This window comes from Mustela nivalis (genome assembly GCF_964662115.1).
Source record: "Mustela nivalis genome assembly, chromosome: 7".
Lineage (NCBI taxonomy): Eukaryota > Metazoa > Chordata > Mammalia > Carnivora > Mustelidae > Mustela > Mustela nivalis.
Genome location: NC_139026.1, coordinates 94,881,215 through 94,902,193, shown reverse-complemented (window position 1 = coordinate 94,902,193; position 20,979 = coordinate 94,881,215). Strand labels below are relative to the sequence as shown.

General features: G+C 48.7%; 2 protein-coding genes across 3 annotated transcripts; one reads left to right on the top strand and one right to left on the bottom strand.

Moving 5' to 3' along the window:
• The first annotated feature begins 9,763 nt into the window (after positions 1 to 9,763).
• On the top strand, positions 9,764 to 15,541 carry MMP19 (matrix metallopeptidase 19). Its single transcript, XM_082741740.1, has 9 exons — positions 9,764 to 10,167; positions 10,473 to 10,558; positions 11,478 to 11,608; positions 11,842 to 12,057; positions 12,522 to 12,767; positions 13,235 to 13,360; positions 13,958 to 14,122; positions 14,286 to 14,413; positions 14,580 to 15,541. Exons 1-9 carry the CDS (start codon positions 10,066 to 10,068, stop codon positions 15,033 to 15,035), a joined length of 1,656 nt encoding a protein of 551 aa, XP_082597866.1. The 5' UTR covers positions 9,764 to 10,065; the 3' UTR covers positions 15,036 to 15,541.
• Positions 15,542 to 15,702: 161 nt separating this feature from the next.
• Positions 15,703 to 20,166, bottom strand: LOC309869929 (transmembrane protein 198-like). Of its 2 annotated transcripts, none has more exons than XM_082741743.1 (5): positions 19,947 to 20,166; positions 18,673 to 18,931; positions 17,486 to 18,067; positions 16,868 to 17,025; positions 15,703 to 16,738 (listed from the first exon to the last, which is right to left on the bottom strand). In XM_082741743.1, exons 2-5 carry the CDS (start codon positions 18,896 to 18,898, stop codon positions 16,601 to 16,603), a joined length of 1,104 nt encoding a protein of 367 aa, XP_082597869.1. In that variant the 5' UTR covers positions 18,899 to 18,931; positions 19,947 to 20,166; the 3' UTR covers positions 15,703 to 16,600. The 2 variants fall into 2 exon arrangements, with proteins under 2 accessions (XP_082597869.1, XP_082597868.1); XM_082741742.1 differs by having other exon boundaries at positions 16,868 to 17,028; positions 19,947 to 20,163.
• Positions 20,167 to 20,979: the final 813 nt, after the last annotated feature.

Here is a 20,979-nt window from a genome sequence, read left to right as displayed (position 1 = left end):
ATGAGGGGCTCAATCCCAGGACCCTGAGATCACAACCTGAGCCGAAGGCAGAGACTCAACCCACTGAGCCATCCAGGTGCCCCTAGGGTTCACTCTTGCTGTTGAATGTGCTATGGGTTTTGACAAATGTATGATGACATGTATCTACCATTGTAGTACCATACAAAATAGTTTCACAGCCCTAAAAGTCATCTGTATTTTGCCTGTTTGTCCCTTCCCTCCCCCAACCCATGGCAACCTGTATCAGTAGTTTTGCCTTTTCCAGAATGTAATATGTAACCTTTTCAGATTGGTTTCTTTCAGTTAGTAATATGCTAAGATGTAATAACATGGTTCCTCCATGTGTTTTCTTGGTTTGATAGCTCATTTCTTTCACTACTGAAAAATATTCCATAGTCTGGATGTATTTATCCAGATTTATCCAGATAAATTTATTTATCCATTCACTTATTGAAGGATGTTTTGATTAGCTTCTAAGTTTTGGCAATTATGAGTAAAACTGCACATAAACATTCATGTGCAGGTTTTTGTGTGGACATAAGTTTGGCTTCATGTGGATAAACACCAAAGCATGTGATTACAGGATTGTATGGTAAGAGTATGTTTAGTTTTTTTTTTAATTTATTTTCAGCGTAACAGTATTCATTGTTTTTGCACCACACCCAGTGCTCCATGCAATCCATGCCCTCTCCAATACCCACCACCTGGTTCCCCCAACCTCCCACCCCCCGCCCCTTCAAAACCCTCAGATTGCTTTTCAGAGTCCATAGTCTCTCATGGTTCACCTCCCCCTCCAATTTCCCTCAACTCCCTTCTCCTCTCTAACTCCCCTTGTCCTCCATGCTATTTGTTATGCTCCACGAATAAGTGAAACCATATGATAATTGACTTTCTCTGCTTGACTTATTTCACTCAGCATAATCTCTTCCAGTCCTGTCCATGTTGCTACAAAAATTGGGTATTCATCCTTTCTGATGGAGGCATAATACTCCATAGTGTATATGGACCACATCTTCCTTATCCATTAGTCTGTTGAAGGGCATCTTGGTTCTTTCCACAGTTTGGCGACCATGGCCATTGCTGCTATAAACATTGGGGTACAGATGGCCCTTCTTTTCACTATATCTGTACCTTTGGGGTAAGTACCCAGTAGTGCAATTACAGGGTCATAGGGAAGCTCTATTTTTAATTTCTTGAGGAATCCCCACACTGTTTTCCAAAGTGGCTGCACCAACTTGCATTCCCACCAACAGTGTAAGAGGGTTCCCCTTTCTCCACATCCCCTCCCACACATGTTGTTTCTTGTCTTGCTAATTTTGGCCGTTCTAAGTGGTGTAAGGTGGTATCTCGATGTGGTTTTAATTTGAATCTCCCTGATGGCTAGTGATGATGAACATTTTTTCATGTGTCTGATAGCCATCTCTATGTCTTCATTGGAGAAGTGTCTGTTCATATCTTCTGCCCATTTTTTGATATGATTGTCTGTTTTGTGTGTGTTGAGTTTGAGGAGTTCTTTATCGATCCTGGATATCAACCTTTTGTCTGTATTGTCATTTGCAAATATCTTCTCCCATTCCGTGGGTTGTCTAGTATGTTTAGTTTTGTAAGAAACTGCCAATCTGGGGCGCCTGGGTGGCTCAGTGGGTTAAAGCCTCTGCCTTCGGCTCAGGTCATGATCCCAGAGTCCTGGGATCGAGCCCCACATCGGGCTCTCTGCTCAGCAGGGAGCCTGCTTCCTCCTCTCTCTCTGCCTGCTTCTCTGCCTGCTTGTGATCTTTGTCTGTCAAATAAATAAATAAAATCTTTAAAAAAAAAAAAAAGAAACTGCCAATCTGTCTTCCAAAGTGACTGGACCATTTTGTATTCCCACCAGTGGATGAATGTGAGTTCCTGTTGCTCCATATATTTGTCAGCATTTGGTGTTGCCAGTATTTTGGATTTTGGCCATTCTAATTGGTATGTAGTGATAACTTATAGATTTAATTTGTAATTCCCTAATGATATAGGATGTTGAACATCTTTACATATGCTTTCTTGCTATCTGTATATCTTATCTGATGAGATGTCTAGGTCTTTCACCCTTTTTTTAAAAAATCAGGTAGTTCATTTTCTTATTATTGAGGTTTTTTTTTTTTTTTTTTAAAGAAACCATAACCATTCCGGGTTTGTTGTTGTTGTTGTTTTGTTTTGTTTTTTTTTTAAGATTTATTTATTTATTTATTTATTTGACAGACAGAGGTTACAACTAGGCAGAGAGGCAGGCTGAGAAAGAGAGGAGAAAGCAGGCTCCCTGCCGAGCAGAGAGCCTGATGTGGGGATTGATCCCAGGACCCTGGAATCATGACCTGAGCCAAAGGCAGAGGCTTTAACCCACTGAGCCACCCAGGCGCCCCTTACTGAGGTTTTTTTTTTTTTTTTTTTAAGATTTTATTTATTTATTTGACAGAGAGAGATCACAAGTAGGCAGAGAGGCAGGCAGAGAGAGGAGAGAATCAGGCTCGCCGCTGAGCAGAGAGCTCGATGTGGGGCTCGATCCCAGGACCCTGGGATCATGACCTGAGCTGAAGGCAGAGGCTTTAATCCACTGAGCCACCCAGGTGCCCCAAGAGGTTTTCTTTAAGATAAGATTTTATTTATTTATTTGAGGGGAGGTAGGGGCAGAGGGAGAATAGAGAGGGTCTTGAGCAGACTTGCTGCTGAATGCAGAGCTTGACTCAAGGGCTTGATCCCATGACCCTGAGATCAGGACCTGAGCTACAAACAAGAGTTGGAAGCTTAACTAACTGAACCATCCAGATGCCCCATTTTATTGCTGAATTTTAAAAGTTTTCTTTTTTGTGTGTGTATTTTGGATACTAGTCCTTTGTCAGATGTGTCTTTTGCAAATATTTTCTATCACCCTGTGGTATGTCTTCTTTTTCTCTTGACATTGTCTTTCTCCCAGGAGAAATTTTAAATTTTACTGAAGTTCAGCTTATTAATTTTTTCTTTCATCCATCATGCCTTTGGCATTGTCCCTGAAAAGCCTTTGTCATGCTCAAGGCCATCTGTGTTTTCTCCAGGAGTTTTATAGTTTTATGCTTAGATTTAGTTCTATGATCCATTTTGAGTTGATTAAGATCTGTGTCTAGATTCATTTCTTTTTCATGTGAATTTCCCCATGTCGAGACCCTTAATTTTATCACCTGTAAAGTCCTTTTTTGCCATGTAAGGGAACATATTTAGAGGTTCTGGGGATTAGGACATGAACATATTTTGGGGCCATTATTGAGCATACACATTAGGTTATAAAGAGTCAAGAGCAAGGATGCATCTGGTTTTGTGGGACCATCAAAGAGATAATACCATGAATCCAGGCATGTTCTTCTCTCTCTCTTCTTATCTTGCCTCTGACCTTCTGTTTTGGGCTTTCCTAACAATAGGCTTCTTCTGTTTCTGTGTCCTCAGAGGGGGGAAGTATAGTCATAACTCATTGCCTGAGCTTTACATGTTTCAGATCCAGTCACATGAAGAGACTAACTTACTTCTTTGTCAGACTCAGTTCCTAGGGGGTGGAGGGAGTAAAACTGCTTGACTCAGTTATATATCTCTGGTTCAGTTAGCTGGTCTGGACGGCAGAGTTTTTACAGAGCATAAATATGGCTGCTGGCAGTCACGCATTTAACCATGTGGAAGGGGGACAGAGAAGGGTGATCACTGTGAGATGGGCAAATTTCCCAAAGAAGTAACCACTGCATTTATGTATATATACCTTTACCCTCTGACCATATATTTTCATTATCTACCTGGGGAATATTGGTGGAAAGGTTTTAGAAGCACTGATAAATTCACTGATAAAAAGTGAAGCAATGAATGACAGATTAAACCAAGCGAGGTTTAGCTTCTTATGCTCCTTCAACTCTCCAATTTTTTACTCACTTCTTTTTCACACTCTTTTGTCACTGGCCTTTCCCATTGGCCTCATAGTAGAGGGCTAACATGCTTGCTTATCATTTCTTTCTCTTATCTTATTGACCATCATGGCTACTCTGGTCAGGGACCAGCCTTAATTTGTGGCCAGTGATCAACTAGATATTTCTCCATCTGTTCTAGCTCTTGGTTTCCAAACATCTCTCAAATCTTTCTTCCCGGTGTGCTTCTGTCCATCAATATCTGGCTTCCTTCTTGAAGGCAGGCAGTTAGGTATCATTTCAAGTTTTTACAACAGAGAAGCATCACTCCTATGACAACTCCCCTCCCATACACACACACACACTCCTAGTGGGCAATGGGCAACAAGCAAGAATACACATCCTTAAGAATAGCTTCTGGATAAAAAACCTGAGAATACATAGGGTGCCTGTGGTTCAGTTTGTTGGGCCTTTGACTCTTGAATTCAGCTCAGAGCATGATCTTTGGGTCATGGGATCTAACCCATGTTGGGCTCCATGCTCAGTGGGGAGTCTGCTTCTCTCCTTTTCCCTCTGTGCTCTCCTGTGCTGCCCCCCCCCCGTGCTCTTCTGTGTGCTCTCTCTCTAAAAAAAAGTGCATAGATAAATCTAAAAAAACCCCACAAAATCATATAGAATATAATGTTCTTTAGGATCAACAGTCTTCTTTCTCAATTATCTTTTTCTGTTTCCCATTTCAAAAACTTCTTTCACAACTTACAGATAATGCTTATTATGCCAAACCTGCTTGCAGCTTGAACTCAAACTGGAACTTTGCCCCTTTGATGCTTTATTATTTTTTTTTTAAGATTTATTTATTTACCTTAGAGAGAGCAAGCACAGGATCAGGGAGGGGCAGAGGCAGAGAGAGAGAGAGAGACTCTCAAGCCCATTCCGTACTGAGCAGGGAACTCAACATGGGGCTTGTTGTGGTACTCAATCTCATGACCCTGAGATTAGGACCCAAGCCAGAGTCAAGAGTCAGACACTTAACTGACTGAGCCACCCAGGTACCCCTTGCCCCTTTGATGCTTTAAAATCCTTTAGCTCTTTCTTGGCACCTGGGTGGCTCAGTGGGTTAAGCCTCTGCCTTCAGCTCAGGTCATGATCTCAGAATCCTGGGATCAAGCACCGCATTGGGCTCTCTGTTTGGCGGGGAGTCTGCTTCCCTCTCTCTTTCTGCCTACTTGTGATCTGTCTGTTAAATAAATAAACAAAATCTTTAAAAAATAAAATCCTTATCTCTTTCTTGCTCACTATATGCAGGATACACTTGTTTACTATGTTGATCCTTCCCCCATTGTCAAATTAATGAATTCACTAAAAAACAAAAATATAACCACACTGGTCAACCCTCCATTATCCTTCTTAAGTAAGTTAGGAACAAAACAAGGGGCACAAAGGAGAACCTTCTCCCTATGTGCCTCCACCCTAAGGGCTGCTTTCTTACCCCACTAGTCCTCTCCGCAGTTGCTGGCCTGGCAGAAGCAGAATTGGGTTATTCCTCGGTCTCCATCCCCCATCCAGTTACTACCCTTTTCAAAAGGGGAAGTCAGTGCTGAACTATTTCCTTTGCCAACACCCTATCAAAGCCTTTTGCCAATAAAAAAGGGATCCAAACATGAGTTTTCCGGGCTCATGAAAGTTCCCAAACATGAGGACAGATCTGTTTCTTGGGGTCACAAAGTGAGCTCAGGCAGCCAACGTACTTCCCCACATCTCACTGCCACTGGGAAAAACAATAAAGATAGTTTGGTTTTCATTAAGAAAAAAGCAGTCATTTCCAGAAGGAGCAAAAATCCTTTGTGTTAACCATCATTTCCCTATCAGCCTAGATGCTGAAAGAACATTTAAGTTTTTTCCCCTTTAATTAATTATTTTTTAAAATATTTTATTTATTTGAGAGAGGGAAAGAGATCACAAGCAGGAGGGAGAGGCAAAGGGAGAAGGAGACTCCCCCTTTGAACAGGGAACCTGACTAGGGGCTTGATCTCAGGACCCGGGATCATGACCTGAGCCAAAGACAGTCACTCAGCCAACTGAGCCACCAGGCACTCCTTCTCCTTTAATAACTTTTTAAAAAAGATTTCATTTATTTGAAAGAGAGAGAGTGCAAGCATGGGAGCAGGAGCAGAGGTAGAGGGACAAGGAGACTCCACACTGAGCGTGGAACCTGAGGCAGGGTCTTGATCCCAAGACCCCAATATCATAACCCAAGTCTAAATCAAGACTTAGGTACCCAACCTACTGAACCACCCAGGTGCCCCACTTGAGCTTCTTATTCCTCTACTCCCTCCTTACTCCAGAGGCTAGAATTGATCCCTTCAAGCATCCCTTTGGCACTGTACTGGGCAATGGGATAACCAGCAGAAGCCTCCAGCAATCTCTAGAAGAATCCTGGGGGATGATACTTTCTCCTGTACACTGGAAACAAGGAGCAGATCTTGGTCTTCCTCACACTTTGACAGGAACTGGAGAACGGGAGAACGTAAGGATTTGATCTGATACCCTCTCAACTGAGCCAGTTCGGGCCAGTGCCTGAGTACGTGTGTGTTTGAGGAGCTGTAGGTGGGTGGAAATGTTTGTGATGGGGAAGTGCTTGTAGGGGCCTGCGGAAGTCTGGAGCATCCTGGGAACAGAATGTACTAGTGCAGCCCCTGAGCCATCCCCAAACCCCTCCCACTTCTCTTGTCACTAACCGGTTCCAGCTGTGCCCAACCCAGGCCATCGTTTCCCATCTGGCTTCTAGGAACTCATGATTAACTAAAGGAGTGTGTGTTGGGGGGAGGGTCCTCTTAAAAACAGAGGTTTCCAGGGTAACAGCTTGGAAAACTCAATCACATTCAGCCAGGGAAAGTTCCCTCTCTCCTGATTCCCTCAGGGCTCAGGGGAAACAGGCCAGAAGCTAAGACCGCATTTCTCTAAATCAAGAGCAGTGTCTGGGCTGGTGAGTTATAACTTAAGTTTTTCTCACCTCCAGTTTCCAGTTTCAGGTCCCAGACTTGCGCTTTACACCAGGATGTCCGCCTCTAGGGGTCACCCCATTCGGGTAAGGGTGGCTGTCAGAGAGGGTGGGTGGTGGTTTTAGAGACCCACTTTTCTTGGACTAAGAGACTCCTGACAAACCTTTGCCATACAACCCATAGCCCTATTACCCTCCTCCCACCCCCATCACTAGAAAATACTCTAAGAATCTAACCTACTTCCTCCTGTTATGGTTTAAAATATTTTAACTAAAAATATTTCCATACACAACTGTACGACCACATTCTGTGGATAGAGAGGGAAACTAGTTTGCAGGAAGGGAGCAAGCAAGCCAAAGGATGCAGGAGTTCTTTCCCTCAAAATCAAGTTCTCTTTTGGGGGCAGGCAGAGCACATGTCCTAACCCTTTGCACACATCCCCATATCTCCTGCAGCGAGAGGTGACAAATTCAGAGGGCAAAAGAGCTGGGTCAGCCTGGCTCAAGGGGTGGGAGGTTGGTGGATAGGGGTGGCCACGATGTCACTAGGGGACCGGTTAGTCATCTGTCTTTCCCCATGTGCCCCCCTGCAGCTCCTGGCTCTAGGGGGTTTTGTCTGGGTGCCTGCGGAAACTCTTGGGAGGCTGCAAAGATCATCACAGGTTGAGCCTGAGGCTCAACTGCTTCCTAGCTGTGTGACCTGAAGCAACCTATCAGAAACTCAGTTTCTTTTTCCATAAGAAGTTATTAATACCAGCCCTGTTGTTGAGGGTAAATGAAGTAAACTATTTCGCAGCTTTTACTATTTTACTCTATTCTCTCCTGGCTCCTTAGTATCTAGATGTGGTTCCATGCCAGAGTGAGTGCCCACCTTTTGTAATCATCTCTCACTAACATATTGTCACAGGTTTTGAAGTGTCTTCCCTGCTCCTCTTTTTTTTTTAACCCTTCACATGAGGTGCCTAAAGGGAAGGAGATCAGCTATCACATTCATCTTACTTCTTTCTCTCACATCCTCCCTGTCTGTATCCTACTCTTTCCCCCTTAGTCTCAACTCCTATCCCTCCTCCATCATCACTATTATTATTGTTGTTGTTGTTTTATTGTTTTTTTAAAATCCTGCCTTAAGATTATTTATTTATTTATTTATTTGACAGAGAGAGAGAGAGAGAGAGAGAGAGATCACAAGTAGGCAGAGAGGTAGGCAGAGAGAGAGAGAGGAGGAAGCAGGCTCCCTGCTGAGCAGAGAGCCCGATGCGGGACTCGATCCCAGGACCCTGAAATCATGACCTGAGCCGAAGGCAGAGGCTTAACCCACTGAGCCACTCAGGAGCCCCTATTTCTTATTGTTTTCTCTTCCATTCCAGCCCCAGTCCCTAGGGGCTGAGTCTGGACAGGCTAGAGCTAGAGCTGAACTCAAAGCCACAGAGTTGCAAGAAAATGGGTCAAATTGTTACTAGTGATTCTCTTCTGGGTAACATTTACTGGTGGTTTTCATGTTCTTCCTTGTTTATTTTGGTATTTTCCAAATTTACTACAATGAGCAAAGAACAACTTTTATTGAAGAAAAGAGAAAATTTTACTTATTTATTTATTTTTAAAGATATTGTTTATTTATGTATTTGACAGAGAGCAAAAGAGCACAAGCAGGGGGAGCACAGGCTCCCCTAAGTGGGAGCCTGATGATGTGGAACTCCATCCCAGGGCCCTGGAATCATGACCTGAGACCAAGACAGACATTTAACTGACAGAGCCAGCCAGGCACCCAAGAGAAAACTTTAATCAGAAAAAAGTTATAATTTTCAACTGGGCCATGTCCTGTTCTCAAAAAAGGAGGGAGTGAGGGTGGAAAGAGGGGGGGAAGAACAAGGTTGCGAAAGAACCCTGCAGTGGGCTGAGTGAAAGGAGAGCTGGTTCCTAAACCCCGTCATTTCCTGGGGACATCTGCCTTGATGATGGCCTCAGTCATGGTCTTTGTCACTTATCGGTCAGAAGGTCTCTGTCCTTCCTTGCCTGTCACTGGCCATTTGGGACTTAGTCACCTTATTATTACCCAGTTGAGGGCTGGGTGGGTCAAGGGCTCAGCATCATCAAGGGCAACAATATGAGTCAGGAGTATCCCCCACTATGACCCACAAGTGTGAAGGGTTCCCCTGTAAAGCCTGCCAGTCTTATAGCATAGCATATACAAAAGGGCTTGGCATTGGGGTCCTACTGAGAACGTGAGTTCAGTAACCCTTTCTCCCAGTCCTATCCTTACTTCTTTGTGCATTTGAAGGATATGCAAATGTGTGATGCATAAATGAGAGTGGAACCCTTAGTGGCTCCTAAACATTTGAAGAACCAAAACTGAGAATCATCAGTGTGGTGGATGGAAAGAGTATGGGTTATGATAGGTTATGGAGTCAGTAGAGTGATTTGAGTCTAGCCAGATCAATTGGGAGCTTCATGTGCTCAGTCAAGTTCCCTCTCTGGGTCTCCATTTCCTTTTATAAAAAATGGCCAAAAAACAAAAACAAAAACAAAAAACAAGAGGCAAAACAAAAACCAAACAAATGGATGCCTGAGTGGTTTGGTCGGTAAATCTGCTCCCTTTGGTTCAGGTCATAATTCCAGGGTCCTGAAACCTGAGCACCTAAGCTCCTCCCTTCCTCTTTCCTCTTTAGTTTAGTTTAGTTTTTTTTTTTTTTTTTCCCTATCGTTGTACAGACAGGGACCCATGAAGGTTGAAGATGAGGCGTTTGCTGCCCCAAGGTTCCTGGGGCACAAGAATGTCCAACTCCAGGGGATAGTCATGGTCCCTATCCTGGTCTCTGCTGGGATTCTGCTTCTCCTCCTGCCACGATGCTCACCCCCAGGACAATGTGAAAAGTCTTCCCATCTTCAGGGGAGGACTCTGTGGGAATGGACTCTGTTGGGGGCTCTTCTTGACAGAAACTCTGTGGCAGGACAGGGGTTAATGGTGAATTGCAACATATCTCTGGACTGAGTCACCTCCCACTGCCACTCCCCCCAATTTCCCTCCTCTGAAGTTTTATAAAGAGGGCCAGAGACTGGAGAGTGGAAAGAACTGGAGGCAGGAGGCCCCCCCAGCCCAATCTTGCTCCCCCAAGTTCCCAGAGATCTCAGGGCAGAAGGCCCAGACGGCCTCTGGAGTTGTTGCCTGGTTCGACCATGGACTGGCAGTGGCTGTGGCTGTGGCTGTGGCTGGGTTTCTTACTCCCTATGACAGTCTCAGGCCGGGCCCTGGGGCCTGCAGGGAAAGAGACAGCAGTGGTGAGTCCTCCAGGGAAGGAGGGACACAGGCCCAGGAAGGGATTGGGGTACTACGCCACAGTCCCACCCAAGCCTCCCTCCTGACCTTCAACCTGCCTTTCTCTTCCTTCTTCTGCTCCATGATCTACTCCTACACATCTCATACTTCTTGCCTTTGTTCCACCTGAGCCCCTTCCTTGAGATGCCCTTCCTTTAGTCCTTCTATGTCTGCCCCTTCCTATCCTCATTGGTCTGTTAGGCCACTGAGAAGTGTTACCCTGAGACTCATTCCCCTTTTATTCTGCTTACTGTGACCCCCATCATAGGATTACCTCTTGCAATATGGGTACCTGCAGAAGCCTCTAGAAGGACCTGATGACTTCAGGCCAGAAGATATTATGGAGGCTCTGAGGTGAGAGGTTATAAGGCACATGCCTTATTAAGGGTCAAGGTTGCAAGGTCATCTTTCCACCTTCTTTTTCCATCCCTTCTTCTCACCAGGCCCACTTCTGCCTGACCCCAATCCATGTTGGGGAGCTAGGGAATGGGTTGCTATCACTCTCAGGGGGGTGGGGCATGGAATGAGATGGGGATCCAAAGATGAGGAGCAGTCATTGGATCTTCCTAGACCCTGAGCATCCCTTTAGAGGCTCCATTCCACATTGTATCCAATACACTATTAGCGACATCCCACATGAAGCATAATTTACAGATAAAACTATGAGTCGAGTTGATTTGGAGTTGAGTTGTTGGGATGATGTTGCTTTTTGTGGACATTTAATTCAGCATTTATTTCTATTTTAAAGTTTTCTTTTCCTATTTTGGATCTAATGGGTAGTTTTTCTTTCTGCTCTCAGCTGCGTTCATAGTTCTTTGAAAAGCTGCAGTGCCTGCAGGGCCTGAGCTTGGAAATTGCCCCAGAGCAGGCTAGGCTGGGAGCAGAGTCCAGCCAGGAGGAGAAGGCTGAGGGAGGACAGGCTCTCAGGTTGGACCGGTGGTGGTAGAGTTTCCAGAGCAGGGGGCAGGGCACTTCCCCAAAGCACAAGAAGTTTAGAAATTGCAGTAGGGGAAGAAGGCTACACCTGAGGGAAACCTTACACAGATAAGAGACTGAAGATGGGGAGATGAAGCTGGAGTATTGCTATTTCTGCAGAACAGAAGAGAAAGTCCTAATTATGAAGACTGGTTACGGGAGTGACCCCATCAGTTTCAGAGATCCTGTGCCATTCTCACCTACCACTGTGGGCAGAAGGGGCCAAAGAGCTATCTCCAGTTTTCAGTCATTCCAGACTCCCCTGCCCTGCTGGGCCCATCCCTCTCCCTCTTTTCAGAGCTTTTCAGGAAGCATCTGAGCTGCCAGTCTCAGGTCAGCTGGATGGTGCCACAAGGGCCCGCATGGGGCAGCCCCGTTGTGGCCTGGAGGACCCCTTCAACCAGAAGACCCTTAAATACCTCCTGCTGGGTGAGGACTGAGATTGGGAAAGGGAGGGAAAGGAGGCTGTGGAAGGGCTCTGGAGTACAGGTGGCATTGGGACAGGCTGGTCCAGCTCAGTGTTGAATGGATGATCACCTGGTGATTAACTGATCATTGCCTGCCTGGACACATAACTCTTTTGAGCGAATGCCTAGACTCAGGGGAGCTCTTTGGGGTTGGCAGAGGATCTGTTTCTAACCTATTTTCCGTCCAATAATCAGGCCGCTGGAGAAAGAAGCACCTGACCTTCCGCATCTTGAACCTGCCTTCCACCCTTCCACCCCACACAGCCCGGGCTGCCCTCCTTCAAGCCTTCCAGTACTGGAGCAATGTGGCCCCCCTGACCTTCCGGGAGGTGCAGGCTGGCTTCGCTGACATCCGCCTCTCCTTCCATGGCCGTCAGACACCATTCTGCTCCAATTCCTTTGATGGGCCTGGTAGGCACCAGCTCTCAGTTCCCACCTCACAGACATTTGAGATGATCTCTGTCCCCTTGAGCCAGTGACTCTGCAACATTAATGTTCAGGCTGCTCCCTATGCCTAACAGCACCCCACACTCTCTAACCACCTTCTAATATTCTCTCAGAGAGCAGCTGGTCACCTCTCTGGGGTCTTATCAAGCTTCCTCTTTGAAGCTTATGCTTTAGTCCTTGGTTTAAGTTCCCCTGCTCAAGACACCCCTCAGAGAGAACTGGGCCAGAGAGAAGAGAGTGGTTGAGAAGTATAGAGACAGAGGGATGAGCAACGCAGAGAGAACTGGGTGATGACAAGGGGAGGTGAAAATTGACTGAATACAGTTGGAAATTTAAGAGAATGGAGAAATTGGGGTTTATAACATGCAGGGGACACTTTAGCCTAGGAGACTCTGACCTCCTTCCTATCCACCTTTGTCTTTGTCCAGGGAGGGTCCTGGCCCATGCTGACATCCCAGAGCTGGGCAGTGTGCATTTTGATGAAGATGAACTCTGGACTGAGAGAACTTACCAAGGGGTGAATCTGCGCATCATTGCAGCCCACGAACTGGGCCATGCCCTGGGGCTTGGGCACTCTCGATATACCCAGGCCCTCATGGCCCCTGTCTATGCTGGCTACCGGCCCCACTTCAAGCTGCACCCAGATGATGTGGCAGGGATTCAGGCTCTCTACGGTTAGTTTTTTCCCTCAGGTTATGGCTAATCATGACCCCTAGTGATCCTGAGGTCAGTGTGACCAGCATCTCTTCAGGCTGAAGAGACTGGTCTAACCTCCATGGTGGGAAATGACTTGGCTTCTTTCTCTTCCTCTTGCCCAGTTATTTAGGCTTCTTCATTTTCAGGAGTTGTTTTTCTGACACTTCCATGTCTGACCTTCCTTTCAGGCCTCTCTCTCCTCTTACCCGTTCTTGGGGATGAAGAAGAATCAGTGTTCCAGCAAACTTCCTTCCTCCTTTCTGGTGCCTCTCAAAACTAAAATGTGTCTCCTGTCGATATCAATACGATCTTGCCTCCCACCAAGAGAAATTCTCTAGGATTCCCTTTTCCACTTTCTATGGGGATTCTGAGGCAAACTTGTAGAAGAGTGGGGAGGCCAGGTACTGTGAGTTCTCTCCTTGAGCAGCATTATGTGGCCTTGCAGGGAAGAAGAACCCAGAGATAGAAGATGAGGAAGAAGAGATGGAGCTCCCCACTGTACCACATGTACCCACAGACCCCAGTCCCATGCCAGACCCCTGCAGTGGTGAACTGGATGCCATGATGTTGGGTGAGGCCCTTCCCCTCCAGGCTATAGGCAGGCAGTGGCAGCAGCCCACTGATCTTGAGACCTGGACAGATGGGAATGACCTGGACAGAGGGGAATGAGCAGAAGTTAGATACCAGATAGAGGTTAGTGGCCATGGAAGAAGGCACATGGCATGGAGAGGAAGGCTTCAGAGCCAAATTAAAGGTGGGCTAGGTGGGCATTTACCTCAGTAGCTTCGCTATAAGGGCCAGCAAAACATATCTGGTAATATAGCAAGGTGAAGAAAACTCTATTTCCTAGAATGTCTATTAGAGAAGGTATCATACCTGCATGGAAGGACAACTTGGAAGCTACTTGGAATGGGAGGTGAGGTCCCCAAAGGTGAGCTATCTGCAGGGTTTTTGTTTTATTGAGTGAATCAGAGCTGAATTGGTCTGAATAACAAAGAGGCTGAACACGGAGTCTTCCTTCTCTACCTTAATCCTCTCTTTAAATTAAAGTTGAATGAAGTTTTGAGGCCCAGACTGTGGGAGGAGAGCAAATTATCAGCCTGCCTGCGGAGCCCGTAAGTCTTTATTTGACCCAAGTCTTTTTGACTTGTCCACACTTTACCCTCAGGGCCCCGTGGGAAGACTTATGCCTTCAAGGGGAACTACGTGTGGACAGTGACCGATTCAGGGCTGGGTCCCTTGTTCCAAGTGTCTGCCCTTTGGGAGGGGCTCCCAGGAAACCTAGATGCTGCTGTCTACTCTCCTCGAACACAATGGATTCACTTCTTTAAGGGTAAAAGAGACTGTTTTACGGTGTGTTACCTGAGGAGGGCCTACAATTAAAGAAGCCATAAAAGGGAGGGAGAGATGAGAAGTTTCTGGAAGGGTGGAATGGGAGAACCAAAAGCTATCACCTGGAGACAGACATAACATGTTCTTTCCTTACCTGCTCTCAGGAGACAAGGTGTGGCGCTATATTAATTTCAAGATGTCTCCTGGCTTCCCCAAGAAGCTGAACAGGGTAGAACCCAACCTGGATGCAGCTCTCTATTGGCCTTTCAACCAAAAGGTGTTCCTCTTTAAGGTACAAAGTTCAAAGCAAGGGCAAATCCCTTCTTAGGAGAGGTGGGCTACCTCACACTGAGAAGCAGACTTGCTCTTGAAGGGAGATCATTTGCAGCAGGGGTAGATCTGGGGATCCTTAAGCTCTCTCCTTATCCTCTTCTTCTCCCTACCCACCCTACTCCTAGGGCTCCGGGTACTGGCAGTGGGACGAGCTGGCCCGAACGGACTTCAGCCACTACCCTAAACCAATCAAAGGCTTGTTTACGGGAGCGCCAAACCAGCCCTCTGCTGCTATGAGCTGGCGGGATGGCCAGGTCTATTTCTTCAAGGGTAAACAATACTGGCGCCTCAACAGGCAGCTTCGAGGAGAGAAAGGCTATCCCAGAGATACTGCCCACCACTGGATGCACTGTCATCCCCAGACCTCAGACCCCACTCTGTCAGGTGGAGATGCCACTTCTTTATCCTCAAGCACTGACCACTCTGCCATAGGAACCACCTTGGGTTCCACTTCCTCAGCCATAGGTACCACCTTGAACACTGACCACCCACCCAGAGACCCTATCTTGGACATTAGCCCCTCAGCCACAGGCTCCCCCACCCTTTCATTCCCTGGTAATGTCACCGGCCAGGAGGCCTGAGAGGAGTCAAATGTCTGCTCCCTAGCCTGCGGGGCTGCGTCAGGGGGAATGAACAATAGACTTCAGGGCTTGAAAGGTCCCAGCTCCGGCCACCACTCCTCTGTGCTCTTGCCCTCCTAGGCAGTGACTCCTTAACTCTGGGTCAGCTCCAACTCTATACATTCCTTCGCTCATCCTACATAGCACCTTCCAACTGTGTTATCTACTTTCTGGAAGACAGCAGTAGAAGGAAGGCATCCCTCAGGACACGGCCTGAAAATGGCATGGCCAGTAAAATGAGTAAGGGCTTTGGAACCCTTTAAGAATCACATTTACTTGCTTATGACTTTGGGCAAGTTAATTAACCTCATTGAACCTCAGATTCCCCATCGGCTCAATAAGGTTAATACTAGTCCTGCAGGGTGTTTGCATTAAATGAAATACTTTTTGTGAAGTGCAGAGCACAATGTCTGGCACATTTGTGCTTAAAGGCTAACTCCATGTTCATTAAAGAGGACTGAACAGCTCTTCCTCTGGCTATGTGTGTGTGTAGCTGTGAGTCCAGTAGTCCAGTCTGGTGAGGATAGCCATATCAGATCTTTAGGGGACAGAGGACTTATCAGTCTGGCTAATGTTTGGGGGTGCAGAGAAAGAAAAGAGCAGCAACAGCAGAGGCTGGACTCCCTGGTTCAGTGTTCAATGTCTTTTTATTCACATGCTCCATATTCTTCCTCCCTCCCATCATAGCTCTGTTGCCCAGGGGAGGAACACATCTTCCTTCATGCTATCCAGGGAACCAGGGAACAGACTCTGAGCAGGAAAATCAGAGGAGGGAGTTAGAATGGGTTAGTGGCTGGGATAAAGTTCTAGTGAAAGAGATGAGCATCACCTACAATGAGAAGCAGAGAAGGCACTTGTCTCCCATGCAGCGGTGAAGACCAGGCTGCTTTGGGCAAAAGGGCAAGACTCTGGCATGTGTGCCAATGGTCTCCCCTTGGAGAAGTAGACAGCTGTGGGGGGAGGCAGGTTCTGTGCCATGCATTGTCCCGTGGTCTTCCCCACATTAAGGAGAGAAAGGGAAGCACCATGGAGGACTGTATTCCCAAATGAGGTAGGAGAACGGGACTTGAGCCTATGGAAGCCAGGAGCTCCTCTGTACCCTTCTCCCCATCAAATAGCTATCAAGTGCTTTAGGGAGCTACCTGGTTTTCTGTAGGTCCTACAACAACAAAACCCCCTAATCTACCATCGTGAGGCACACTGAGGCAAGTATGTAAAAGGCTCTTTGGGTAAGGGCCCTCCTTGGTTTCGAGGGAATTAGGAAGCCAGTTACTCTAGGGGCAGGGCACCTCTATTATTGGACAGAGGTAGGTATTCAGCCTTCCATTCCTCTCCCCTCCCTACAAGATTCCCCTCTATCTGTCCCTGAAACATATCCCTACAGGACTGGTCTGGGTTGGAGTACAGATTCCATCCCCAGTGACAGAGGTGGGGAAGTTTGTGTGCGGGTCCTGTGGGTTCAGGCCCTGCACACTTGGTGTTCCAAGGCCCTTGGTAGGGGTCGAAGCATCAGTGGAGGTTTAGGCTCAGGTCCGGGTGGAACCAGAAGGTGTGGTGAGGGGTACAGTGGAACCACAGTCGGAATCCAGGTCCAGGATGGTGTGGGGGGCTGTGGCCTGGGGGCCTGGTCCCAGTTGGCGCTCTCGAAGGCTCTGGAGATAACTCTGGAGAGGCACAGGGCAGAGAGGGTAGAAGGTAGGGCCTGGGTCAGAACCCCCGACCCCTGTCCCTGACCCCAACCATCCCCATGTGCCCTCTGCCCCATCCCCAGGTGTGCCCCTCCCCTCACTCACGGGAGCCAGACTATCAGCGGGGCTCCGGGGATTGGGGGGAAGCTGGCGCCGGTAGCTGCCTTCACAGAGCCCCACCCCAGCGGATGTCCGGTGCAACTTGGCCTCTTGCTGGCGGATCCGAAGGAGTTGAAGATGCCTTCGCTGGTGGCTCAAGACCACTGCTTGGGAGGGGGCCATACAGACTCAGGGAGGCCCCTTGAGACCCTGCATTCTACCCCCTAACACCTTTACCCTCTACAGAAACCCCTTTGATCTTCCTATTGTAACTCTCTCAAACCTCATTTCCTCCCTGGCTATTCTGAAAGAAACTTTTTTTTGAAACCCTCCTGCACTTTCCTCTTGGACTTCCCTGAGACCTTTCTTTCCTTCCATAACAGTCCCCAGGAACTAACTCCTCTCTGCTTCCTCTGACAATTTTTCCTCATTCTTACCCAAACTGCTGGCTCCTCCAACTCTAACGTCCTTTCAATGCCCTACCTCATTCATCTTGGACACTGCCACCCTTAAGTATATTTTCCCCATTCCCACCCCCCTTCCCGCCACCGCCCTGTCAAGTCTGGAAACTGGGGACATGAGAAGGCACAGGTTGGCTGCTTCTGTACCATGGCACTAACTCACCATTGGCGTGGCCTCCATGTTCCTCATCCATGAGCTTCCACTGGGCCAGGGCCCCAAGGGCCCCCAGGGCTGGCCAGGTGCCCAGCAAGACCCAGCTATACCAGCAGAGAGGATGCAAGGCTGGAAGTGCCTGCAAGCGTTGGCCCAGCCGACTGCCCAGTGCCAGCCCCTCTAGGAAGTAGTCAGCACAGGCCACCAGCACCGCAGCACCCAGCAGGGCTGTGCCCAGAACTGTGAATGGACGTGGCCACCGAAGCGTGAGCAGGGCTCCCAGGAGTGCCAGCCCCACCAACCCCCCAGCTGGCACCCAGGCTGAAGGTGGTTGGTAGATGGGCTCTGTGCCCAGCAGGGCCCCGGCACCCAGGGTCAGGCCTAGCAGGAGACCAGTCAGGAAGAGCCCAACGCTGCGAACCAACATGGTGACCAGGCCACAGAGGAGTCCGATGCCCAGCGCAATGCCCGCGCTCACCTCCAGGCTCAGCTGTGTCTCTAGCACTCGCTCCTTGTGGCACAGCAGGAAGATCACCAGAGCTCCCGACAGCAGGCCCGAGAGAAACATTACTGCCTTGAAGCAGCGGTAGCCTGGGAAGGGAGGCAGGAGGCACTGAGAGACAGAAAGTAGACATCTACAGGGACAGCTCTGATGAATTAGAAGGGAGAGGAGTGGCTAATCAGAGGGGCAGAAGACAGGAGCAGCAGCCCAGGGACCTCAAGGCAAGGAGCAGAAAGGGATCATCTCAAGAAAGGCAGGGATCTTCCAAACACTGTGAGGGGGTGGGAGGAAAAAAATCAGGAGGTAAGATGGATACATTGCAGGGAGTAAATACAGAAGGAAGGTTTAGTACTTCCAGGGATGGTAGACAGGAAGAAATGCAGGTTATTATTCCCCAACGCAGATTATTGGGGAAGGGTTGAAGAAGACTTAAACATGGAGGATAATGTGGGAATGGAGTTTTGAGGTAGGGGGAAGGGAGAGGCAAGTGAGAATTGTCAGGGGTCAGAGCTAGAGGGCATGGATATAGGGTGTGGACAAGAAAAGCTGGCAAGAGCAGTATGGGCCTCACTGAAGGTAGGGATCCCCTGACAGAAAAATAGAGATGGCCCAGGAACAAAGGAGAAAGTTGGCATCATCCTTGAGGGTGACAGTTTTGGGCAGCTGCCCCCCAGAATCCTGGCCCTGCCCTCACCGAAGCAGCAGTAGATGATTCCAAAGCAGCAGCAAAGAGCACACACCAGGGCGGGTGCCAGTTCAGGATTGTCCTGGGGTTCCAAGGCACATCTTGGGTCTGGAGGCTCTGGGAGTTGTTGATTAAAGGGCCTGGGGTCAGAAGTCATGGCCAGGGGCAACAGGGCTTCCTCCATGGCCGAAGAAAAGGTATCCCAGAGGGGAAGATCAGTGTCAGCTCCTCTCATCCATCCATGAATATCTTGAGGGGGATGGGAAACCTGCAAGGGGGTAGGGGGGAGGAACTGAGGTGCCCATGAATCTTGAGAATTCTGTACCTCTGCTTCTTATGAAGAAAGGCCAATTTCAGGAGGGAGCATGGCCTTGCTGGAGTAACTGAAAAAATCCACAGGATTGGGTCAAGGGGAACCAGCTGTCTTTTTTACTACCTTCTGAAACAAGGACACGAAGTAAAACTTAAACTAAAATCTTATAAGGTTATGAAACTTTATCTGCTCCCTAGCTTCCCAGGGTGGGTTGGAGAGAGTAGAAAGTCCTAGGTCTGTGGAAGGAGGGGCCCAGGGACACTAGTGAGACTGGGCGCTAAAGGCCAGCAGCTTGTTCCAGCTAAAAAGAAAGCTTGCCCCATCTGGGACTCAATACTACCTCACTGGACTGGGAAAGGTGGGTTAATTGAGGGGGTAGGAGGAGAAAGAGAAGAGAATGAGTCATGGTGGGGTCTCTGAACAGCTGTTCCAACCCCAGGGAAGGAAGAGGGGAGAAAAGAAACAGACACTAAAAGAGTTTGGGACAAGGAATCGAGTAGAGAGAGTCCCCACACTTTGCCAAAGTTCTGAAGCCCCAGCTCATGTGGAGATGGAGTTGTTGGAGGGAGGGGGCATCTGGCCACAGTCCAGTTCCCATAGTCCCTCTTGGACTAAGCAGGCACCTTGCCCATAGACATCTCACATCCTGGTACACCGCCTCTTGCTCCTCCTCTCAGGACATTGATGGGACTTTTCCTACCCCTCCCTCCCCCCCCCCCCCGGGGGTGTCGGGGCTGCCAGTAGAATTTGAATTTGGCTCCTGAAAGAACATCAAGGCGGGGCTCGTACTGGGGGCACTGTGGGAGTAGGGTAGGAGGGATGCAGGCACTTTCATCTTCTTTTGGACACCAAGGTCCTAACAGACTAGAGGGTTTGCGTGGGGATTCCCTGGGGCTCCTCTCTTCAATCCGCTTGGAAGTCTAGGGACTCTAAACAAGGACAGATTGGGAAAGGAGTGTTAACTACTCACCACCCTGCCAGGGCTCAGAAGAGGAGGGGATAGAAGTGCTTCCCTAAACCCCCTGCTGCATCCTTGCCCGGAGGTCCTAGGCGTCGGGGCGGCCGTCGGGCGTAGGCACCCCCAGGGTCACTCTATTCGTTGCCCCCTAAACTCTTGCAAGCCGAAGCCCAAGCCCCGTGAGCTAACTGCAACCAGCCTGGGGGTGGAGGAAGGGGACAGGGTGTGTGGGGGGTGACATCACGGGGCGGGCCCCTCCAACTCTTTTCCCTTTGGGTGGGTGGGGGGAACAGTTTGCCCACTGCTCTAGGCTGGGACCAGAGATCCCCCCCCATAGCAGGAACAGGTTTTGGGGACACCACAAGACGTTTGGGGAAAGATCTCTGAATGCTCAGGCGATGACTCGACAACTAGACGCTCTCAAACTCCCAACTGGGGTCCCAACACCCCCCTAGCCCGGGCTTGGTTTCTTCCACTTCCCAGAGAATTGGAGTATTGTCTTCTGGAGAACCTGGTGGTCGAGATTGGGGACCCGGGGAAGGGGCTTTTACAGAACTGGGGGCGCCGGCGAGGGGCTCATGGGCGGAAAAACTTGCGGAGCAAAACGGGGTCTGGAAGGGGGACTAACGAGAGAAGCGCGAGCAGAGGAGGGGACCCAAGCTGGGTCTGCGTGGGGGCGGGGGCGCGTGTATACGTTGGCCGAGAGCGGCTCGGTATGCAAATGAAACGCAAAACAGCATGTAGATGAATGCAGTGTTTTTTGGCACTCCTCTCGGGTCCTGAGCCTAGCGGAGGTACGCTCCTAGTCGCCCAGAACCGCTACCTTGATAGTGCCTTGGAGCAGCGTCCCGAGGGGCGGATCCGGGCCGTGGGAGCTGCAGTTATACCGGGCAGTTCGCCAGCTGGGTCAGGCGCTGGGGAGGCCGAGGATTGCTGGGAAAGAAGGAGTAGTGCAGGGAGGCCAGGGTGGGGGCTGGCCCAGGGCGTCCTCCCCTCTGCTCCACCTCCGCATGATACAAAAGGGTCTCTGTCCTCGCTACAGGCA